This window comes from Giraffa tippelskirchi, chromosome 5 (genome assembly GCF_054371585.1).
Source record: "Giraffa tippelskirchi isolate mGirTip1 chromosome 5, T2T-mGirTip1v1.2.pri, whole genome shotgun sequence".
NCBI classification, from domain to species: Eukaryota; Metazoa; Chordata; class Mammalia; order Artiodactyla; family Giraffidae; genus Giraffa; species Giraffa tippelskirchi.
The window spans coordinates 29,076,621-29,092,348 of record NC_137279.1 but is presented as its reverse complement, the minus strand read 5'-3'; the positions used below and the strand labels follow the sequence as shown (position 1 = coordinate 29,092,348).

At 58.7% G+C, this 15,728-nt stretch overlaps 1 protein-coding gene across 12 annotated transcripts in view; it reads left to right on the top strand.

Moving 5' to 3' along the window:
• Nucleotides 1–108: 108 nt before the first annotated feature.
• The window catches only part of MORN1 (MORN repeat containing 1), a 48,872-nt gene continuing 33,252 nt past the window's right edge, over nucleotides 109–15,728 (top strand). For 4 of the 12 annotated variants that reach the window (XM_081488399.1, XM_081488400.1, XM_081488398.1 and 1 more), the window contains exons 1-8: nucleotides 109–193; nucleotides 675–746; nucleotides 1,571–1,669; nucleotides 2,164–2,274; nucleotides 3,237–3,327; nucleotides 3,919–4,006; nucleotides 13,513–13,609; nucleotides 14,543–14,653. In XM_081488399.1, the coding sequence (XP_081344525.1) occupies nucleotides 118–193; nucleotides 675–746; nucleotides 1,571–1,669; nucleotides 2,164–2,274; nucleotides 3,237–3,327; nucleotides 3,919–4,006; nucleotides 13,513–13,609; nucleotides 14,543–14,653 (745 nt within the window). In that variant the 5' untranslated portion in view covers nucleotides 109–117. Of the gene's footprint in view, nucleotides 330–674; nucleotides 747–1,570; nucleotides 1,670–2,163; nucleotides 2,275–3,236; nucleotides 3,328–3,918; nucleotides 4,007–6,498; nucleotides 6,683–13,512; nucleotides 13,610–14,542; nucleotides 14,654–15,728 lie in introns of all 12 variants that reach the window. The other 8 variants (XM_081488397.1, XM_081488405.1, XM_081488402.1 and 5 more) reach the window with 4 other exon arrangements.

Here is a 15,728-nt window from a genome sequence, read left to right as displayed (position 1 = left end):
TAGTTCAGCTCCAGAACTTGGTAACGCCCAGGGACTGACTAGAGGCCACTCCCCTCACAACCAATAAGCCAGTAGAAAAGAACTATGCGGTTGCTAAGGGAAACCTCTAGCGGCAAGATGGCCTCCGCCAGTGAGGGGCGCGCGACCCGCTGCGTGCAGCGCCGGGAGCATCCAGGGAGGCCACCGTGGGACGGTAACGACCGACTACCCTACCGGGCCTCCGTCGGGAAGGCAGGGAGGCGGACAGGTCCGGGCACTCGCTGAGCATCCCCGCACCTTCACTGCGAACCCAGCTCGCACCCCTGGGAGCTTTGTCGTCCCCAACTCAGGTGGCTGGGTGCCCACGGCATGGGCGGGGTCCCGGGCCCCGAGTAGCAGAACCGGCTGGGGCCTGGAGACCCAGTCGGGAGGAACTGAGTCGACCCTCGGTGACCCAGGGTGGCGGGGCGGGCGCCTCTGCACGGGTTGGGTGCTCAGCATGTCTGCTGCATAAACGGATGAACAGGGAGAGTTGTGACCCAAACAGCCTTTGGGAAGTAGTGGGGGTGAGGCTCACTAAGAGTGAAACGACAGACACCTGGAGAAGCCCCGGGATGGCCCCCACCTTGTGCGTGCTGGTCGTCAGCCACGTCATCTGTACCTGGTGCTCACCTGGGTGTCGTTTCAACCTTCAGGTTATGGGGTCTACGTTTACCCGAATTCTTTCTTTCGATATGAAGGAGAATGGAGAGGAGGCAAGAAACACGGTAAGGACAGGCTATGGCCTCTTGCTGTAGCCATTCCACTGACAGCACAAGTCCCAGAGGGGCTGAGGCCACGTGAGTGCCTGCCACACCAGGCCCTCAGCCCTCACTTGTGCCCATAAAGGGCCATCTCCTGCAGAGTGGGGGACCCAGACAGCCGCCTTGGTGCTGATAAAAACTGTCTTTATTTTTTCCTTGAAGATGAAGAGCCTAACCATTTTTGTAAAAAAAATCTAAATAGCAAGGAGAGCAAGTAGCAAGTGAGAGTCCCCTGGCATCCACCCCAGAAGCAGACCTGGACTTTCCCAAGTTTACTATCACAGTTTTATGCCTGTCTGGGGTTCTGTCTGCTCGAAGCCTCTGCTGATATTTCTGCCAGAGGATTGATCTTTCAGTATTTTCTCATGAACTATTTGTGTATCAGTTGGCTGCCAGTGTATTTTGAACCTTTTGACTTTTATGGGAATGTTTTTGCCACACGGGTGTTTCTCCCTTTTGTGCTGAAATCTGAGTCTCTTCCTGACCTGGACAAAGTTGTTCCTTCTTTTCAAAATGTATTTTTCAGTGTCAACCCATGCTTTTCTCTCTCTCGTCCTTTCTCTCTCTCTCTCTCCCCCTACTTCCCTCTGCACCTGCGCTGACAGAGGCAAGGTGGCCATCAAGTCCCCTCTGAGGAGATCTAGGGGCAGGGTCCCTGAGCTTTTGATGGCCCAGACAGAATCAAAGACCTTGCGGCCTGCTCTTCTCCCTGAGAAACAAGCCCAGCCGCACACAGGCTCCAGCAGTCACTCCCAGCCACAGCCTGACATCACGATGTCTTTCACCAGGTCAGGGGAAGCTGCTGTTTAAAGATGGGAGTTACTACGAAGGCGAGTTTGTGGACGGAGAGATCACGGGAGAGGGCTGTCGGCACTGGGCACTGACAGGTCAGCTTGCCAGCCCTTCCTCCTGAACCCACCTGCTGTGAGCTGCCCCCTCCTTTCTGGATGCAGAAGGCACTTGCGTCTAGAACCTGGGGACCCCTGGCTCCCCACAGGTGTCTCATAGCAGCCTCGTGCCAGCTTGGGGCGGGATGGCCCCGGTGCTGCCTGCAAGACCTCAGACCCTCAGAGGCAAGCGTGAAGTGGATTTTTCATAGAGAGAAGTCTCACCCCACAGACTCTGACCTGGAGGGGCCTCTGCTCCAGGCATACAGACGCCCCTGAGAGGGTCCCTAGGAAGAGGGAGAGGATTGTAGGTGATGGGACCATACGCACTCTGTCCCATCTCCCTTGTCCACCAGCGTGAGCTGTGAGATAAACATACACCCTGCTCTGTGACCATTGCTGCCTGAGAGTCAGGTGAGACCTGGGTAATCATTACCCTGAGGAACTCAGAAAGCGGCTCCAACCCTAGACACAGCTTCCCGCCTCCCATCCAGGGAACACCTACACTGGACAGTTTGTTCTGGGAGAGCCCCAGGGACACGGCGTCATGAAGTACCAAGACGGTGGACATTACGAAGGGGAGCTCTTCCGCGGCCTGAGAGAAGGTTGAGTATCCACAGGAAGGTGCAGGGTGTGGGTTGTGGGGCAGGCACCACAGGGCCTAGACCTAGCCCTTCTGGGATTCTGACTCAGGGCCTGGACAGCGTGGGCACCAGCATGCTCCCCTGTCCACTGAGGTTCAGAGTAAGGGGTTTACAGCAAGCCACCCAGACCTGGTGACTCAGGTCCCCGTTCTGTCCTTGTGCTCAATCCTGGGCTGGTCTGGGCTCAGCTGGGTGGGTCTTCTGGCCTTGTGGAGGGTCTCAGCCCTTGAGCAGGGCTGTGGGTCTCCTGGAGTGAGAAACTGATGGCCACTCCTGATCCTCCACTCAGTTGTCATCTCCACATCCTACCAGGTCTAGCCAGTCAGGAGGCCACGTGTTGGGGAGGGCGGACAGCGTGAGTCAGTAGGCCACATGGAGGGGAACAGCGCCAGTCAGGAGGCCACCATGGGGGGGATCAGCGCTGGTTAAGCAGCCACATTGGTGGGGGACCAGTGCCAGTGAGGCCCCGGGGAGTGAGGGGAGTGGCTATGCCCCCGACAGCCCACCCCCTGCAAAAGGCCCTGCCCCCTCCAAGGCCTCCTGGTGGAGTCTGGATGTACTCCCCTCCCTGAATGTCCAGATCCTGGAGACACCATGTCTACATTGGTGATTTCTCTGGTCTCTGGGTCCTTAGAGTAGATGGTGGAGGCCCGGGATGGCCGTCTGTCCTCAGTAGTATCTCAGTCTCTATTTTGGGGGATCGTGGCACTTGAATGGCACTCCCACCCTCACTCGGGACCTTGAGAACTGAACCCAGAGCTGCTCCCACTGCGTGCGGCTGCCCAGCTGTCCCAGATCAGATCTTGGGGCCGAGGGACCCCATGCGGCTCAGTCCCCAGGGGTGCCAATGCTAGTTTTCCTCCAGACAATCCCCTCCCCTAAGGGAGGCACAAAGTGACCTCCACTCTGGGCTCCTTCTCCAGGACACGGGTGTCTGGTGGACGCAGACGGACAAGTGTACTGGGGGTCGTTTCACGACAACAAGCGGCACGGCCGAGGGCGGATGGTCTTCCGGTGAGTTCGCTGGCCAACGGGCCATCCCCCCTCGAGCGCCCAGCCCTGAAAGGAGGGTCTGTGCCTTGGTGGGACTCTATAATTGCTCTCTCAGTTATTGAACTTGGTTCTGTGTGTGTTTAGTAGAAAAAACATCAATCTCCACCTCCCTTCTCCATCCCACGAATAAAATACCTGGTGGGAAGGTGGAGGTTGGGGGGAGCATGGAGTGGGGCTGAGAGCACGCCCCCCAGGTCTCTCCTTCAGGCCTGTGGCTGGGCATCTTCCAAATTCTGGGCAGTTTTCATGCAAAATCCTGCCCTGAGATTTGCAGGGTCCCCCCCTCCTTGCACTTCCTTCCCCGTCATCCTTCCCAATCTTCACACCTGGGACCCGGCAAGCAGGGCTGCCTGTCACTGCACCCTGCCGGGCGCCCAGGCTGCCCGCCCCTCCACTGGGCCCTGGCAAGGCCACAGCTCATGCCATCTGTTCTGGGCCTATTTTTGCCTCAGTCCTGGGGACATGCGCTGAGGCCCGGCCAGGGAGCCGGTCTGCGTCAGCGCGGCCACCTGGCCTTCCCGGCCTGAGAGCAGCCTCTGCGCTTGCCCCCAGGAATGGAGACGAGTACGAGGGCAACTGGGTCCGGGACCAGCGCCACGGCCACGGGATGCTGCGGCTCGCAGACGGCTCCACCTATGAGGTACCGGGGGCCAGCTGGCCAGTGTCATCTGCCCTGGGCACCCCCAGGTGCAGCCAGGTGTTGTCCTTCTGGCCCCGCGGGGTAAGGACAGCCTCTGTTCCTATTTCACTGATGAGAAGGCTGAGGTTCAGGGAACTTAAGGTCCGGCCACTCACACATCTTCATCCGTCTGGTCCTGACCTACCCCGTGACCAACACTGTCGCCTGCGGGAATGGCTGGTGACGCCTTTTTGAGGGGACATGCCTGGGGGTCCCAGTGAGCCAATGACCTGGGGAAGCAAGCGAGGCCCTCCCCCTCCTCATAAACAGGGCTCTGTGCCCCTTCTCCACATCATGGCAGCTGTTGCTTTCGGGTCGATGGAGTTTAGGTGCCACGAGGCCAAGAGGGGCAGGCACATGGGAAGATCTTCTTGGTCCCTAGAATCCATCATCCTTGTGCCTCCTAGACGCCAGCCCATGTGTCTGGCTGGGAGCCAGGATGTTGGAGCCCAAGATGTATGTTCCGTCTAGTGGCTGGCTGGCAGGGACAGCCCAGCAGCCCACCCAGTGGTTGAGGAGCCCCACCAGCTCTGCAGAGATGCCCGGGGTCAGAGAGCATGATGTGAGCCCAGCCTGAAGGATGGGAGAGGCTGTGTGTGCAGAAGCATGGAAGGGCACTGCGGGCAGAGCAGAGTGAGACTGGGCTGCAGGACAGGAGGAAGTCTTCATGGCCTGAGCAGGGTGGGGGCAACAAGGCAGGAGGTCGGGGCAGTCTCACGTGTAGGCCCTGGAGCCACAAGGGGTTGGAATTTTATTCTAAGCATCACGGAAAGTGCTGAAAGAAGTTGGTGGCCTGATCCCTGTGTTTGAAAGGTCCCTCTGTTTCTCACTCGTGAAAAGAGGTAATGGCGACCAGTGTGGGGTGTGGGACCCAATGTTTGGAGGTAAAGACGTCGAACTGTTGACAAGAGCAGAAGTGAGGATGTCCCCACGTTGATGGCCCAGACATTGGATGGATGGCAGTGATGCCTAAACCTGAACCAGGAAACAGGAGCCACACCAGCAATTGAAAATGTTAATGAGTGAAAGGGAAGAAGATACTGCAAGGGGTAGAAGCAGGAATATGGGAAAGACAAATGTGAAACTGGCCCAGAAGGCGCCCCCAAAGGTAGTGTTTTGGGACTGGCTTGGCTGCATCCTTGGGCCCAACCACCGGGCTCAGCGCCTGGGAGATGTGAGTGACTTGAGGCCGCGGCTTCAGGAGTGACCAAGCTGCCATCGTGCTTGGCTGTGACGGGATGGCTGTGAATGACTGACAGTGGCCATGAGGCCCCTGGTGTCCTGGACACTTGCAGGGAGACGATATGAGCTCAGGTCTGCATTCAGCTCCATCGCAGCCCCAAGAAGCCCTCCTGTCTCACAGTCTCGAGGCTCAAATAGAATTTGATCATGTGGGTTGCAGGACTAGGCTGTCAGTTGAATTCACATCTTTGCCAATTTTCTCATGTGAAGGTTAGAGCGAAGTTTGGGAAGGAAGTCCCAGGAGACAAGGGAAAGCCTAGCCCCTCTGGAGATGCAGGCAGGCTGTAGCCACAGCCCAGCGGGTGGGGGAGCTGCCCAGGGCACCAGGTGTGTGCGCAGGAAACCTGGGACGCAGAGGATCTCACTGAGCACAAACCCCTGAGCCTGAGGGGTCAGGAGAGGGCACACTGGAGCCCAAGGGAAGCCCCTTCCCCCAGCGTCCCTGCAGTGCCCGCCCAGGATGGTACCAGCCGGCGGAGGGACACGTTTCAGGGTCTGGCTCCCAAAGCACAGAGCTGGGCGAGAAGGGTAGATTTGGGGCTGAGAGGTGGTAAACTGGTAACTGACCGGGGCCCTTCCTGAGATGAAGTGGCCTGGCAGAGATCGTGGAGTCCTGCCCTGGCCGCAGAGCTCCCTGCAGCGTGCTCCCTGACCTGCTGGTAAAATAGCGCTCTGCTCAGGTACCACCACCTCCCAGACCCTGATCCACCAGCTGGCTGCTCCCAGGATGTTGCATCCACGCAGCTGCCAGCCAGTGCCTGGGCTGCTGTGGTTGACAGTCTGCACTGGAGCCTATTTGCAGAGGCCACTGTGACCCAGCCACAGCTTTGTCTCTTCTCCCCAGGGGAATGTCTGTCCATCCTCACGAGGTCAGGCTTTAGGGCTTCTCCTGGGCAGCCACAGCCTGAATTGTGCAGAGCTGCTGTGGAAGAAACACAGGGGGACCCAGGAGAACCCCGACAGCATCCACACCTCTTAGGCTGGCGACCAAGGGATCACAGCGGCCTGCACTGTCCTCAGGGCCTTGCTGACTCTCACAACCCAACTCAGAGATGAGGAGGCCTCCCAACCAGGGGGTGGTAGAGACCCCACCTTCTTCCGGAGAGCCCCATAAGACTTCGCCCCCACCCCCACCCCTCATGCCCTGCCCCCGGAGGCTCTGCGGGTGCCTCCAGGGCCATCCTGGGTTCCCCCCTCTGCCTCCCTTGCAGGTCTCAGCTCAGTGGCTCACTCCACCGCCCTCCACCAGGGGGCAGCCCAGCCCTGCCGGCCGCCATCCCCACGGGGGGCTTCTCCAGTGAGGAGCTGGGCTCTGGGCCGGATGTCAGATGGAAGGGCAGAGCGCCAGGGGGAGGTAGCTTCATCCCCACCCCTCCACCCCTGGGCACTTTACAGGTGAGCAAGAGTCCTTCTCCAGGATCTGAACTGTCCACTTGTGTTCCCATTGCTTAGCAGTGCCCAGCCTCAGGGCCTCATGCTCTGATGACCTGCCCTCTACCCAGGCCCTGAGCACCTGAATGGTCAGGAAGTGCCACCTGCCCTCCCAGCCCCCACCATGGTCACAGCCCCCACCTGGGGCAGACACCCAGGCCCTCAAATCCCCCAGGCCCTCAGACCGCCTTTGCCAAACAGCTTCCTGACACTGTGGACACAGGCCAGGCCCGCTCACTCAGGGTTGCAGGGTCAGGGCTGGTGGGAGGACGGAGCCGCATAGACATGGGCTCCAGGTCTCAGTGCCCACCTCTGAGCTGTGGGGCTGCCTCCTGGTCTGACCTCTGGGCGTGAGGGGTCACCCGGCAGAGGCGGACCCACCACAGGGAGTTGGCGTGTCTCCCGTGAGGGCACAGCTGTCCCTAAGCTCTCACTAGGCAAACAGCTAGCTTTCTATTTTTTAATTTTATTGTAAAATACAAATAACAAAATTTATCATTTTAATTCAGTGCACAGCTCAGTGGCATTGGGCCCATTAACACTGGCCAGCCATCCCCACCATCATCTCTAGGACTTTCTCCTCTTCTCAAACCGAAGCTCCACCCCCACCCTCCTGCTTTGTGTCTGTGTGACTCTGACTCCTCCAGGGACCTCAGAGAACTGGGATCACATAGGATTTGTCTCGGGTTTGTCTGACTCAGCATCGTGTCCTAAGGTCCATCCACATTGGAGCAGGTGTTAGGACTTCCTCCCTGTTTGAGACTGGGTCCTGCTCCATCGCACAGATGATCCTTCCACACTGTGTCCGGCCTCTTGTCCACTGATGGACACTCAGCCTGTCCCCACTTTGGCATCCTCCTGTGAGTGACGCTGCCGTGGGCCTGTCCTGCTCCCCACTCCCCTGGGAACAGTGTACCTGCTGGGTCACGTGGTGATTCTATTTGTAACTTTTTGAGGAGCCTCCACACCATTTTCCATCACCACCAGCAGCACCAGTGTTGCAATTCCTCCACATCCTCTCGATGCTTGTGTTTTCTCTAAACAACCCGGGTGCTGGCTGTCAGCCCTACCAATAAGGTGATCGGGAGGTGAGCCTCGTCCACTGCAGCCGTGGCCTCTGCTTGGCCATCTGGCCTCTGCCAGACCCTCCCAGGGGACTCTCCACACTCCCTTCTCTGGGGTACGTCCTGAGGCCGGCTCCAGGTACAGCTGTTCCCCGCTTGAAGCACGTGCTCATTATCTAGGGATGTATGAGATGCCTCGTGTGGTTGGTGGGGCTTCCTCCACCATTTGACTTCCACCCTCAGAGTCTTTGCCCCAAAGTGAGGCCCGGGCCTCCTCGGACTGCACCCTCCCCAGCACCCGGTTGCTCCAGAAAGCCATTCAGGGCTCCCTTTGCCGCAGACCCCCCGGCGTACTGCTCTTTATCTCTCCTGCAGTGATTTGATTTCTTAGAAGACAGACGGTTTGCCTTCTGTGGGTGTTTTTGTGTCAGAGCCGCACCCCACCCCCCCTGCCCCGAGTTCCCTGCCCCTGCCTCTCTTCCAGCAGCCCAGCCCATCCAATGGGAAAACATCCAATGTGGAGAGCAGGAAGGCCCAGGAGAAAGGTGGCCAGAGCCCTGGCATCACTGCACAAGGGCTCCTGCCGCCTTATCCCCAGGGCCTCCTGAAGCTGAGCTTCTCAGGGAAACTTTAAAAAAATTAGTTCTAGAAAAATCTTATCCCTGAAAATCAATGCAGTAAAGCTGCTTCTGTTGTAAAGTAAGAACAATGAATCCCAAACCCAAACTGACTCCCACTGCCTTGCAGTGTAGCCGGACAGGCAGTCAGGTAGGGTGGCCATAGTTTGCAGCAGCCAGGTCATCTGGTCCATCCTGGAGCCTGAGGGTGTCTCTGGCACGTGCCAGACTGTCTGTGCTGCTCCCCCACCGAGGGAGGTGGGGATGTGCATGCCCAGCAGCAGCAAGCTCATCGCTCCTCCTGAGGATGTGGCATGGGCTGGTGACCCCCAGGAGCACCAGGCAGCCCCTGGGAGAGTGGCGTCCTTGAGGCCGCCTCTGCGGAGCGCAGGGAACGATCATTGGCCACGGAGGCAAGTGCATGCCAGGCAGAGGGGACGTAGGCTTGCTGTCCGCTGCAGCTCGGCCTTGGGTGCACGTGGATCATTTCTACCTGTGCAAAGTAGCACATGGTTCCGCCAGCTTCCATCTATCCCCGGGGTACCTCCGTGCGCGTTGGCTGCGTTTCTCGTGTTGGCTTTCCTGGAGGGAGGCCTGCTGGCCGGTGCACCTGCTCACTGCACAGAGCAGGTGGTGGCCTTGTGCGCATCCTCACCTGCTTCTCACCTGTGCATCCACAGGAATGCCAGAGTCCTGAGTGCCCAGCCAGAAGTCAGTCTAGGAATGGGGGCCCTGACCCCAGGAGCACTGCGAGAGGTATCGGCCAGTTGTAGCATCGCCAGAGGAGGGGCCTGGGCTGCCAGAGTGGAACCCGCACCACCCTGCACGCCTGGGTGAGGAGGGTAGATGCAGACGGACCCACGGAGGCAGCTTGTTTTTGCAGCAGCAGAACTTGTCATACTTTGAAACCCGAGGAACTTTTGACCAGGATCTTGGTGGCCAAAGGTGACGCCTTAGGAAAGTGAGGGGTCTTATGTCTGCTGAGACTGATGGGCAGGGCCACCAACACTGGCCTGCATGGTCACTGTGGCCCCAGCAGGCCACCTCGAAATCTGGAGACCCCGGCCTCTGCAGTCAGAGGCTCAGGCAGGTGACTAGGGCCACGCCCCTGCCTGGTCTGGGAGCCAAGGCCCAAGGAAAGCCCCCACTTGCTCCAGGAGTGAGCTTGGTGACAGTGGGGACAACCCCCTCCAGACTGTAGATGCCATTGAGGCAGGCGTTGCAGAGCTGGGCCCTGGCCCTCTTGGTGTGTCATCAAGACCCCAGTGCCCTGGGGAGACCTGGAGGTGAAGAAGAGACCGAGGAGGAGCCAGGAGGGTGGCCTTCTGACCAGGGCAGAGATTCAGAGTGTGCCTGGGAGTGCCAACAACGCAAGAGAGGACAACAGAGTCGCAAAAGCAATTCTAGGGAAACCATCAGCACTTTCCCCGGAAGGAAAAATAGCATCGGTTAACTAGAAAATGGAAGGCTTTCTTATCTCTCCTTGCTTGAACTGTGGTGTTGGAGAAGACTCTTGAGAGTCCCTTGGACTGCAAGGAAATCAAACCAGTACATCCTAAAGGAAATCAGTCCTGAATATTCATTGGAAGGACTGATGCTGATGCTGAAACTCCCAATACTTTGGCCACCTGATGCGAAGAACTGACTTATTTGAAAAGACCCTGATGCTGGGAAAGATTGAAGGCAGGAGAAGAAGGAGACTCAGCTCCTCAAATAAAAAGCCAGGAAAGGAGTTACGAACACGTACATCCCCATCCTGCAGCTGAGAGGCCGTGGGCCTCCCAGCAACCATCTGCCACAAAGTGTGGCTCACTTACCCCTGGCGACCATCTCCTTCTGTGTCCCCTGTCCCCTCCTGTGTCCTAACAGGGGCCCCATGCCCTTCTGACTTTATGTGTGTTATGGAAGAGCCCTGTGTGGCCCTGTCATCCTCACTTCCTCCCTGCCCCTTGCTAGCACACACGTATCCTCACCTGGACCAGGGGCAGTGGGGGCTGGCCTCCTCTGTAAGACGGGTTAACCCATGTTTGTTCCTGCTTGGGAGCATGTCGGCTGACTGAGAAAGGGCAGAATTTTCAAAGGCATGATTTATAACAGTGATTAGGTTCTACACTGTTGCATTAGTTATGTTGCTGGGGTCTATCTGTCCCAAGTGAGTTCTTTGTCGAAGCCTAAGCTGGTGGGAAAAGAGAGGGGCCCAGATTCCAGAAGTGTGATTAAATGGCTGGTCAAGGGTCGGGAAGGACCCCGGTGACAAGTAGACAGCGAGCGCTGGACAGAGACCCCACAGGGAGCTGATCCTGCTGACACCTGGTGCGGGGCTCCTGGTCTGATGGACAGGTTCACAGCCCATCCGCTCGGCAGTCTGTGTGCCCCCGGCCACCCTACAAGGTGCTGCGTGCTGGACCTGCCTGCATCTGCTGCTGGCTGAGCCCAAGGCTCTGCCTTCATACTTGTGAAAACCCACATCTCATCTCAGCCGCACCCCCCCACTCCGCCCCAACATAGTTGAGTGGCCCTGGGTCCAGAGCACTGTCTGAGTGTCAGCATGCACGCATTCCTGCCCTGGTTGTCTCAGGAGGCCTCTGAGGGAAGTGTGATCCCTGCCACCAGGAAGCTCGTGTCCTGACCAGACAGACAGGCCATAGCCACAATGGGGAGGGAAAGGAGGGACCAATGGGCACAGAACTTGGCCTCCCATGGCAGTAAGATTTGGGGTCACATGATGGAGACCCTCGGAGGGGAGGCCCAGGCAGTCGCGTTGGGGAAGGGCCTTGCACACTGAGCTCCCTCCAGCTTTCCACAGCTGGACTCCCAGCCTCCCACCTGCCCCTGGACGTCCTCGGCACGTGGCCCGGCTCCAGGGGCCTGGCATCCAGCCCAGTGGGCGGGGGGAGGGGAGGTGACTCTGGCACCACCGCAGCCACCCAGGCAGACAGCACTCATCCCAGCGCAAAGTAAGCACAGCCCCTGCCACAGAAACGTGGAGGCAAAGGGCTGTGCCGCCCCGCAGGAGGGCTTTGTGAAGGCGGCCACCCTACCCAGAGCCATAGGCCAGACTGCATCCCATTAGACCGTCTGCTGATGCCCAAGCCTGGGGCCTGAGGCAGGGTGGCTTCTGTTCCCCGGTGCGGAGCTGCAGAAGAGGGCACGGACATGAAAGCAAAAGGGCTGAGGGGGCGGGGCAAGGACGACAAGTTCAGTTTGGCTCGTGAGAGGTCTGCATCTGACCGGCCAAGGGTCCTGCTTCCCAAGTGCGAGCTGGTGACTTGTCAGGTCTGGGAACGGTGTCCTGAACAAGGGGAACTGCTGCTGCTAAGTCATTTCAGTCGTGTCCAACTCTGTGTGACCCCATAGACGGCAACCCACCAGGCTCCCCCATCCCTGGGATTCTCCAGGCAAGAACACTGGAGTGGGTTGCCATTTCCTTCTCCAATGCATGAAAGTGAAAGTGAAGTCGCTCAGTTGTGTCACACTCTTCGTGACCCCATGGACTGCAGCCTACCAGGCTCCTCCATCCATGGGATTTTCCAGGCAAGAGTACTGGAGTGGATTGCCATTGCGTTCTCCGGAGTGAGGGGAGCAGAGCGTCCCAATGACTTCTTTACCTACGAGCATCACCACTGCCCCCAGCCAACAGACTGCTGGGGCTCAAGCAGGGGAAAGGTCTGGTGCCCACGTTAACCTGCCCCACACACCTGGGGGGCCACCCTGCCCTCCCAGGGCTGTCCCCACCCCAACTTGGGGGACACCAGCCCAGCTTAGGCACATACATGCCAGAACATGGTGTGAAGCAATCGCGCAACACAGAAGCCTGCGTGCATGCATGTGTGTGCACAGGAGTCCTTCCTAGGAGCAAGTGTCAAGCCCAGCAGATGCTGCTCAGAGGCCATGCCATTTCCAGGGATGGTCAGCGGGCAACTCTGGGGCTCCCCACCCCTAGCCTGGATGGCAGCAGGGGTCCCCGTGCTGGCTGCGGTCCCCACCTGCCATGATACCTGAGGCATCGCCCCCACGTTAGCCTGGCCAGCTGCCTGCAGAGGTGAGCTGCGTCTTAAGGGACACGATACACCAACTGTCAGGTCATCGAGCCGGCCTTGAGCTTTCTGGGAACACGGCCCACAGCAGTCTTGGAAAGGCCCCAGCCACTATCTGGCTGGCTCCGCCTTCTGGGTACGGAGGCTGAAGGGACGAGGCTGCCCCTCAGCTCCAGGAGAACCAGGCCTCTGCCCACCTTCTACCCAGCCGGTCGCCCGGCTTCTCCTGAAGCCATGGGCTGACCTACTGGATGTCACAGTTGCCCGATGCCCCAGCTGGAGGGTGAGCCACAACCACGCCCTTCCCATCAACTCACAATGAGATTACAGTGGCCACGTGCTCCATACCTCCTTGGAACCTCCTCCCCCAGGTCTGGGGACATCTGAGCTCTTTAGGGCTGCAGCCTTCAGGGGCCATTCCCATCTACTGGTCTCTCCCAAGGGCCAAGAGTGCCTGCTGCAGGGCCCAGCTGCTGCGTGGCCTTGGGGCCTCGGAGGGCAGGCCACGAAAGTGGGAGCCCAGTCAGCTTCTGCACCAAACATGCGTTGGGCTGATTCTTCTTCTAACAGGAGCAATTCATAGTCAGTAAAACACCATTAAGATCTCAAACTTTCCATGAAAATAATCTTCCTGCTATTTTCCATCCTTCTTCCACTCTGTTGTGTGTATTGGTTACAAAGCAGGCTTGTTACGGGGGCAGCAGGGGTGCAGTGTGCATGAGCTGGCATTGCCCAGGTGGGCTGTGCGGGTTCACGCTGAGCTTTTAATTGGCCCTTTCATCATCTAGGAATGAGCCAGAGCGCTTGGCTCCCCCACCCCACAGGCCTCCCGTGATCCTCTGCACAAACGCAGCGTCTTTGTACTAAAAGCGTTTTGTGCTGTCAAGTATTTGGAGCCGTATTTTTGTTTGCATTTTGCATTTGGGCCATTGTCCCTAAACCCCCAATTCACAGGGGACTGCACCATGCGGAGCAAATTGGGTCCCCCTCAGCCTGTGTCCCCCGTGGCCCCTGAAACCTGGAGGGCCAAGTGTCCTTGGGGCCCAGCCCACCTGAGCCCACTGTTCTCTCCGCAGGGACAGTGGCACAGTGGCGTGTTCAGTGGACAGGGCAGCATGGCCCACTGCTCTGGGGTCATCTACCGAGGGATATGGATCAACGGTCACCCCATGGGTAGGTGCCCCAGCTTTGCTGCTGGCCTCACAGGGTCCTCCCAGGGGTCATGTCTGGGTCGGGGCATGTCCTCTCCTGGTTGGTGCTGGGCAGCTTCATGGGAGGAATGGACCAGGGGGCTGGGATGAAGAGGTATCTACAGTCCCCTTTTGAGAAATTCATGCTCTGTGTGGTCTCACCGGGCTCAAGACATGCAGAGGCCCCTGGACTCTGGAGCCATGTGGTCCTACTGCAAGCAGGCCTCCCAGGCACAGGGTCTGCCAGTCTCGGACTCTCCCAGCCTCAGGGCTCTGGGTGCCTGGCCCCCTGCCTGGTCTCCATCCTGCCCCTACCCTGAGCTCTCTGCACTGCATGTGACCTCAAGTGGCCTGTGGCCTGCCAGGTCCTCTGCTGGGGCCTCCCCCCACCCTGAATTGCCCCCCGGACATGTGTGGGACCTTCTGTTAGCCTCCAGGACAAGGGCACCACCCTAGGGGTCAGTCTGGCCGGGGACTCGAGTACCTGATCAGAACGTTGGTACCAGATCCACGGGTGCAGCTGCTCACTCAGAGCTGCAGGTGGGCCAGCTTCCAGGCAGGTGGTTGAAGCCTCGTCCAGCGCATGTCAGGTCATGGACACAATGAAGGCAGGGCCCAGGTCAGAATGGTGGGCGGGAGGCTGTGTGCACTGGACACCACTGGGTGGTCACCTGCACTCAGCGGTCACCTCTGCCCTGCCCTCCCCCAACACCATCAGGTGGGTTCAGAGCTGACCCTCAGGATAGGGTTCGTGGCCCCCATGATAGACCCCAGCCCTGACGGCCGTGCCATCCACACCCCCCTCACCCAGTGCCCCAGGGACGGGGCTGAGCACCTGCTCAGGGCGTGTGGGGTGCCGATGCAGACCCGGAGCCCCCGCCCCGCCCCCCCCACACGTGTGCTCTGTTCTCTGCAGCACAAGCCACGAGGATCGTGATTTTGGGTCCAGAGGTGATGGACACAGCCCAAGGGTCTTCCCTCACATTGACTGTTCAGCTACAGCGGGACAATGGGGAAGTGGCCACAAGTAAGTGTCTCCAGGAAGTCAGCGAGCTCTTCAGAAAGATGAGCAGCTGTCAGCTTGGGAGATGAGATGCCGCAGGTGGCTCCTAGCATCGGGGCTCCGCACAGGTGCCCCCGTTTTTGAGTTCTTGCTGCTGGGGCCCTGGCAGAAAGGGTGGCAGGGCGCAAGCCTCCAGCTGGCAGGAGGCAGCCAGCCATATGGGGCTTGTGTGTGCATGTGAGCACGAGGGCTCCATGCGTGCCTCCATGTGAGTGCGTGGGCTCTGTGTATGCCTGTGTGTGTATGAGTACATGGGTTCCATGCATGCCTCCGTGTGTGTGTGTGCCTGGGCTTTCTGGGTGCCTCCACGTGCATGTATATGAGCATGTGGACTCTGTGTGCTCTGTGTGTGAGCACGTGTGCACATGTGTGTGAGCATATGCACGTGTGTATGCCTGTGTGTGTGCACATGGGCAGCCCTCCCTGGTGCTCACTCAGAGTCAGCGGATGGGGAGGTTGCGAGAGGGCAGGGCCAGCCGTTCAGCCTGCCAAGAGGAGGGCTTCTCTCACTCCTCCTGGGGTAACCAAGGTGAACAGACGCCCATCCATCCAGGCTGCATTTAGATGCTCAGTCAGCCCTGCGGCCAAGCAAAGGGACCACCAGGCTTCTCACCCCATGAGCAGAGCAGACCTCGGGGGGCAGAGGGACAGGGCAGGACCACCAGGGATAATCACTACTGGTTCACCTCGGCTCCATGGCTCTGTGAGGAAGCATGATGTGTAGCATAAATCAAGTGTATTTAGTCACAATTGGTTTATTTTAACAACTTCATCACGGTGTCACTTACATACTGTAAAACTCATCTGTATTCGGTGAGCCAATGATTTGTAGTAAACTTGCAGAGCTGGGCAACCATCACCACACCCACTCTGTTTTGGAGCATTTCCTTCTGCCCAGAGAGACCCCTGGCTCCTGCCCCATGCCCACCTGCCACCCTGGGCACCACCAATGCCCGTTCCCAGAAGCTGTTTGTGGATGGACTCCTGCCTGTGGCCGCGCTCTGCCCCTCAGCCCACCCACGCAGCCCTGCTCGCCCCT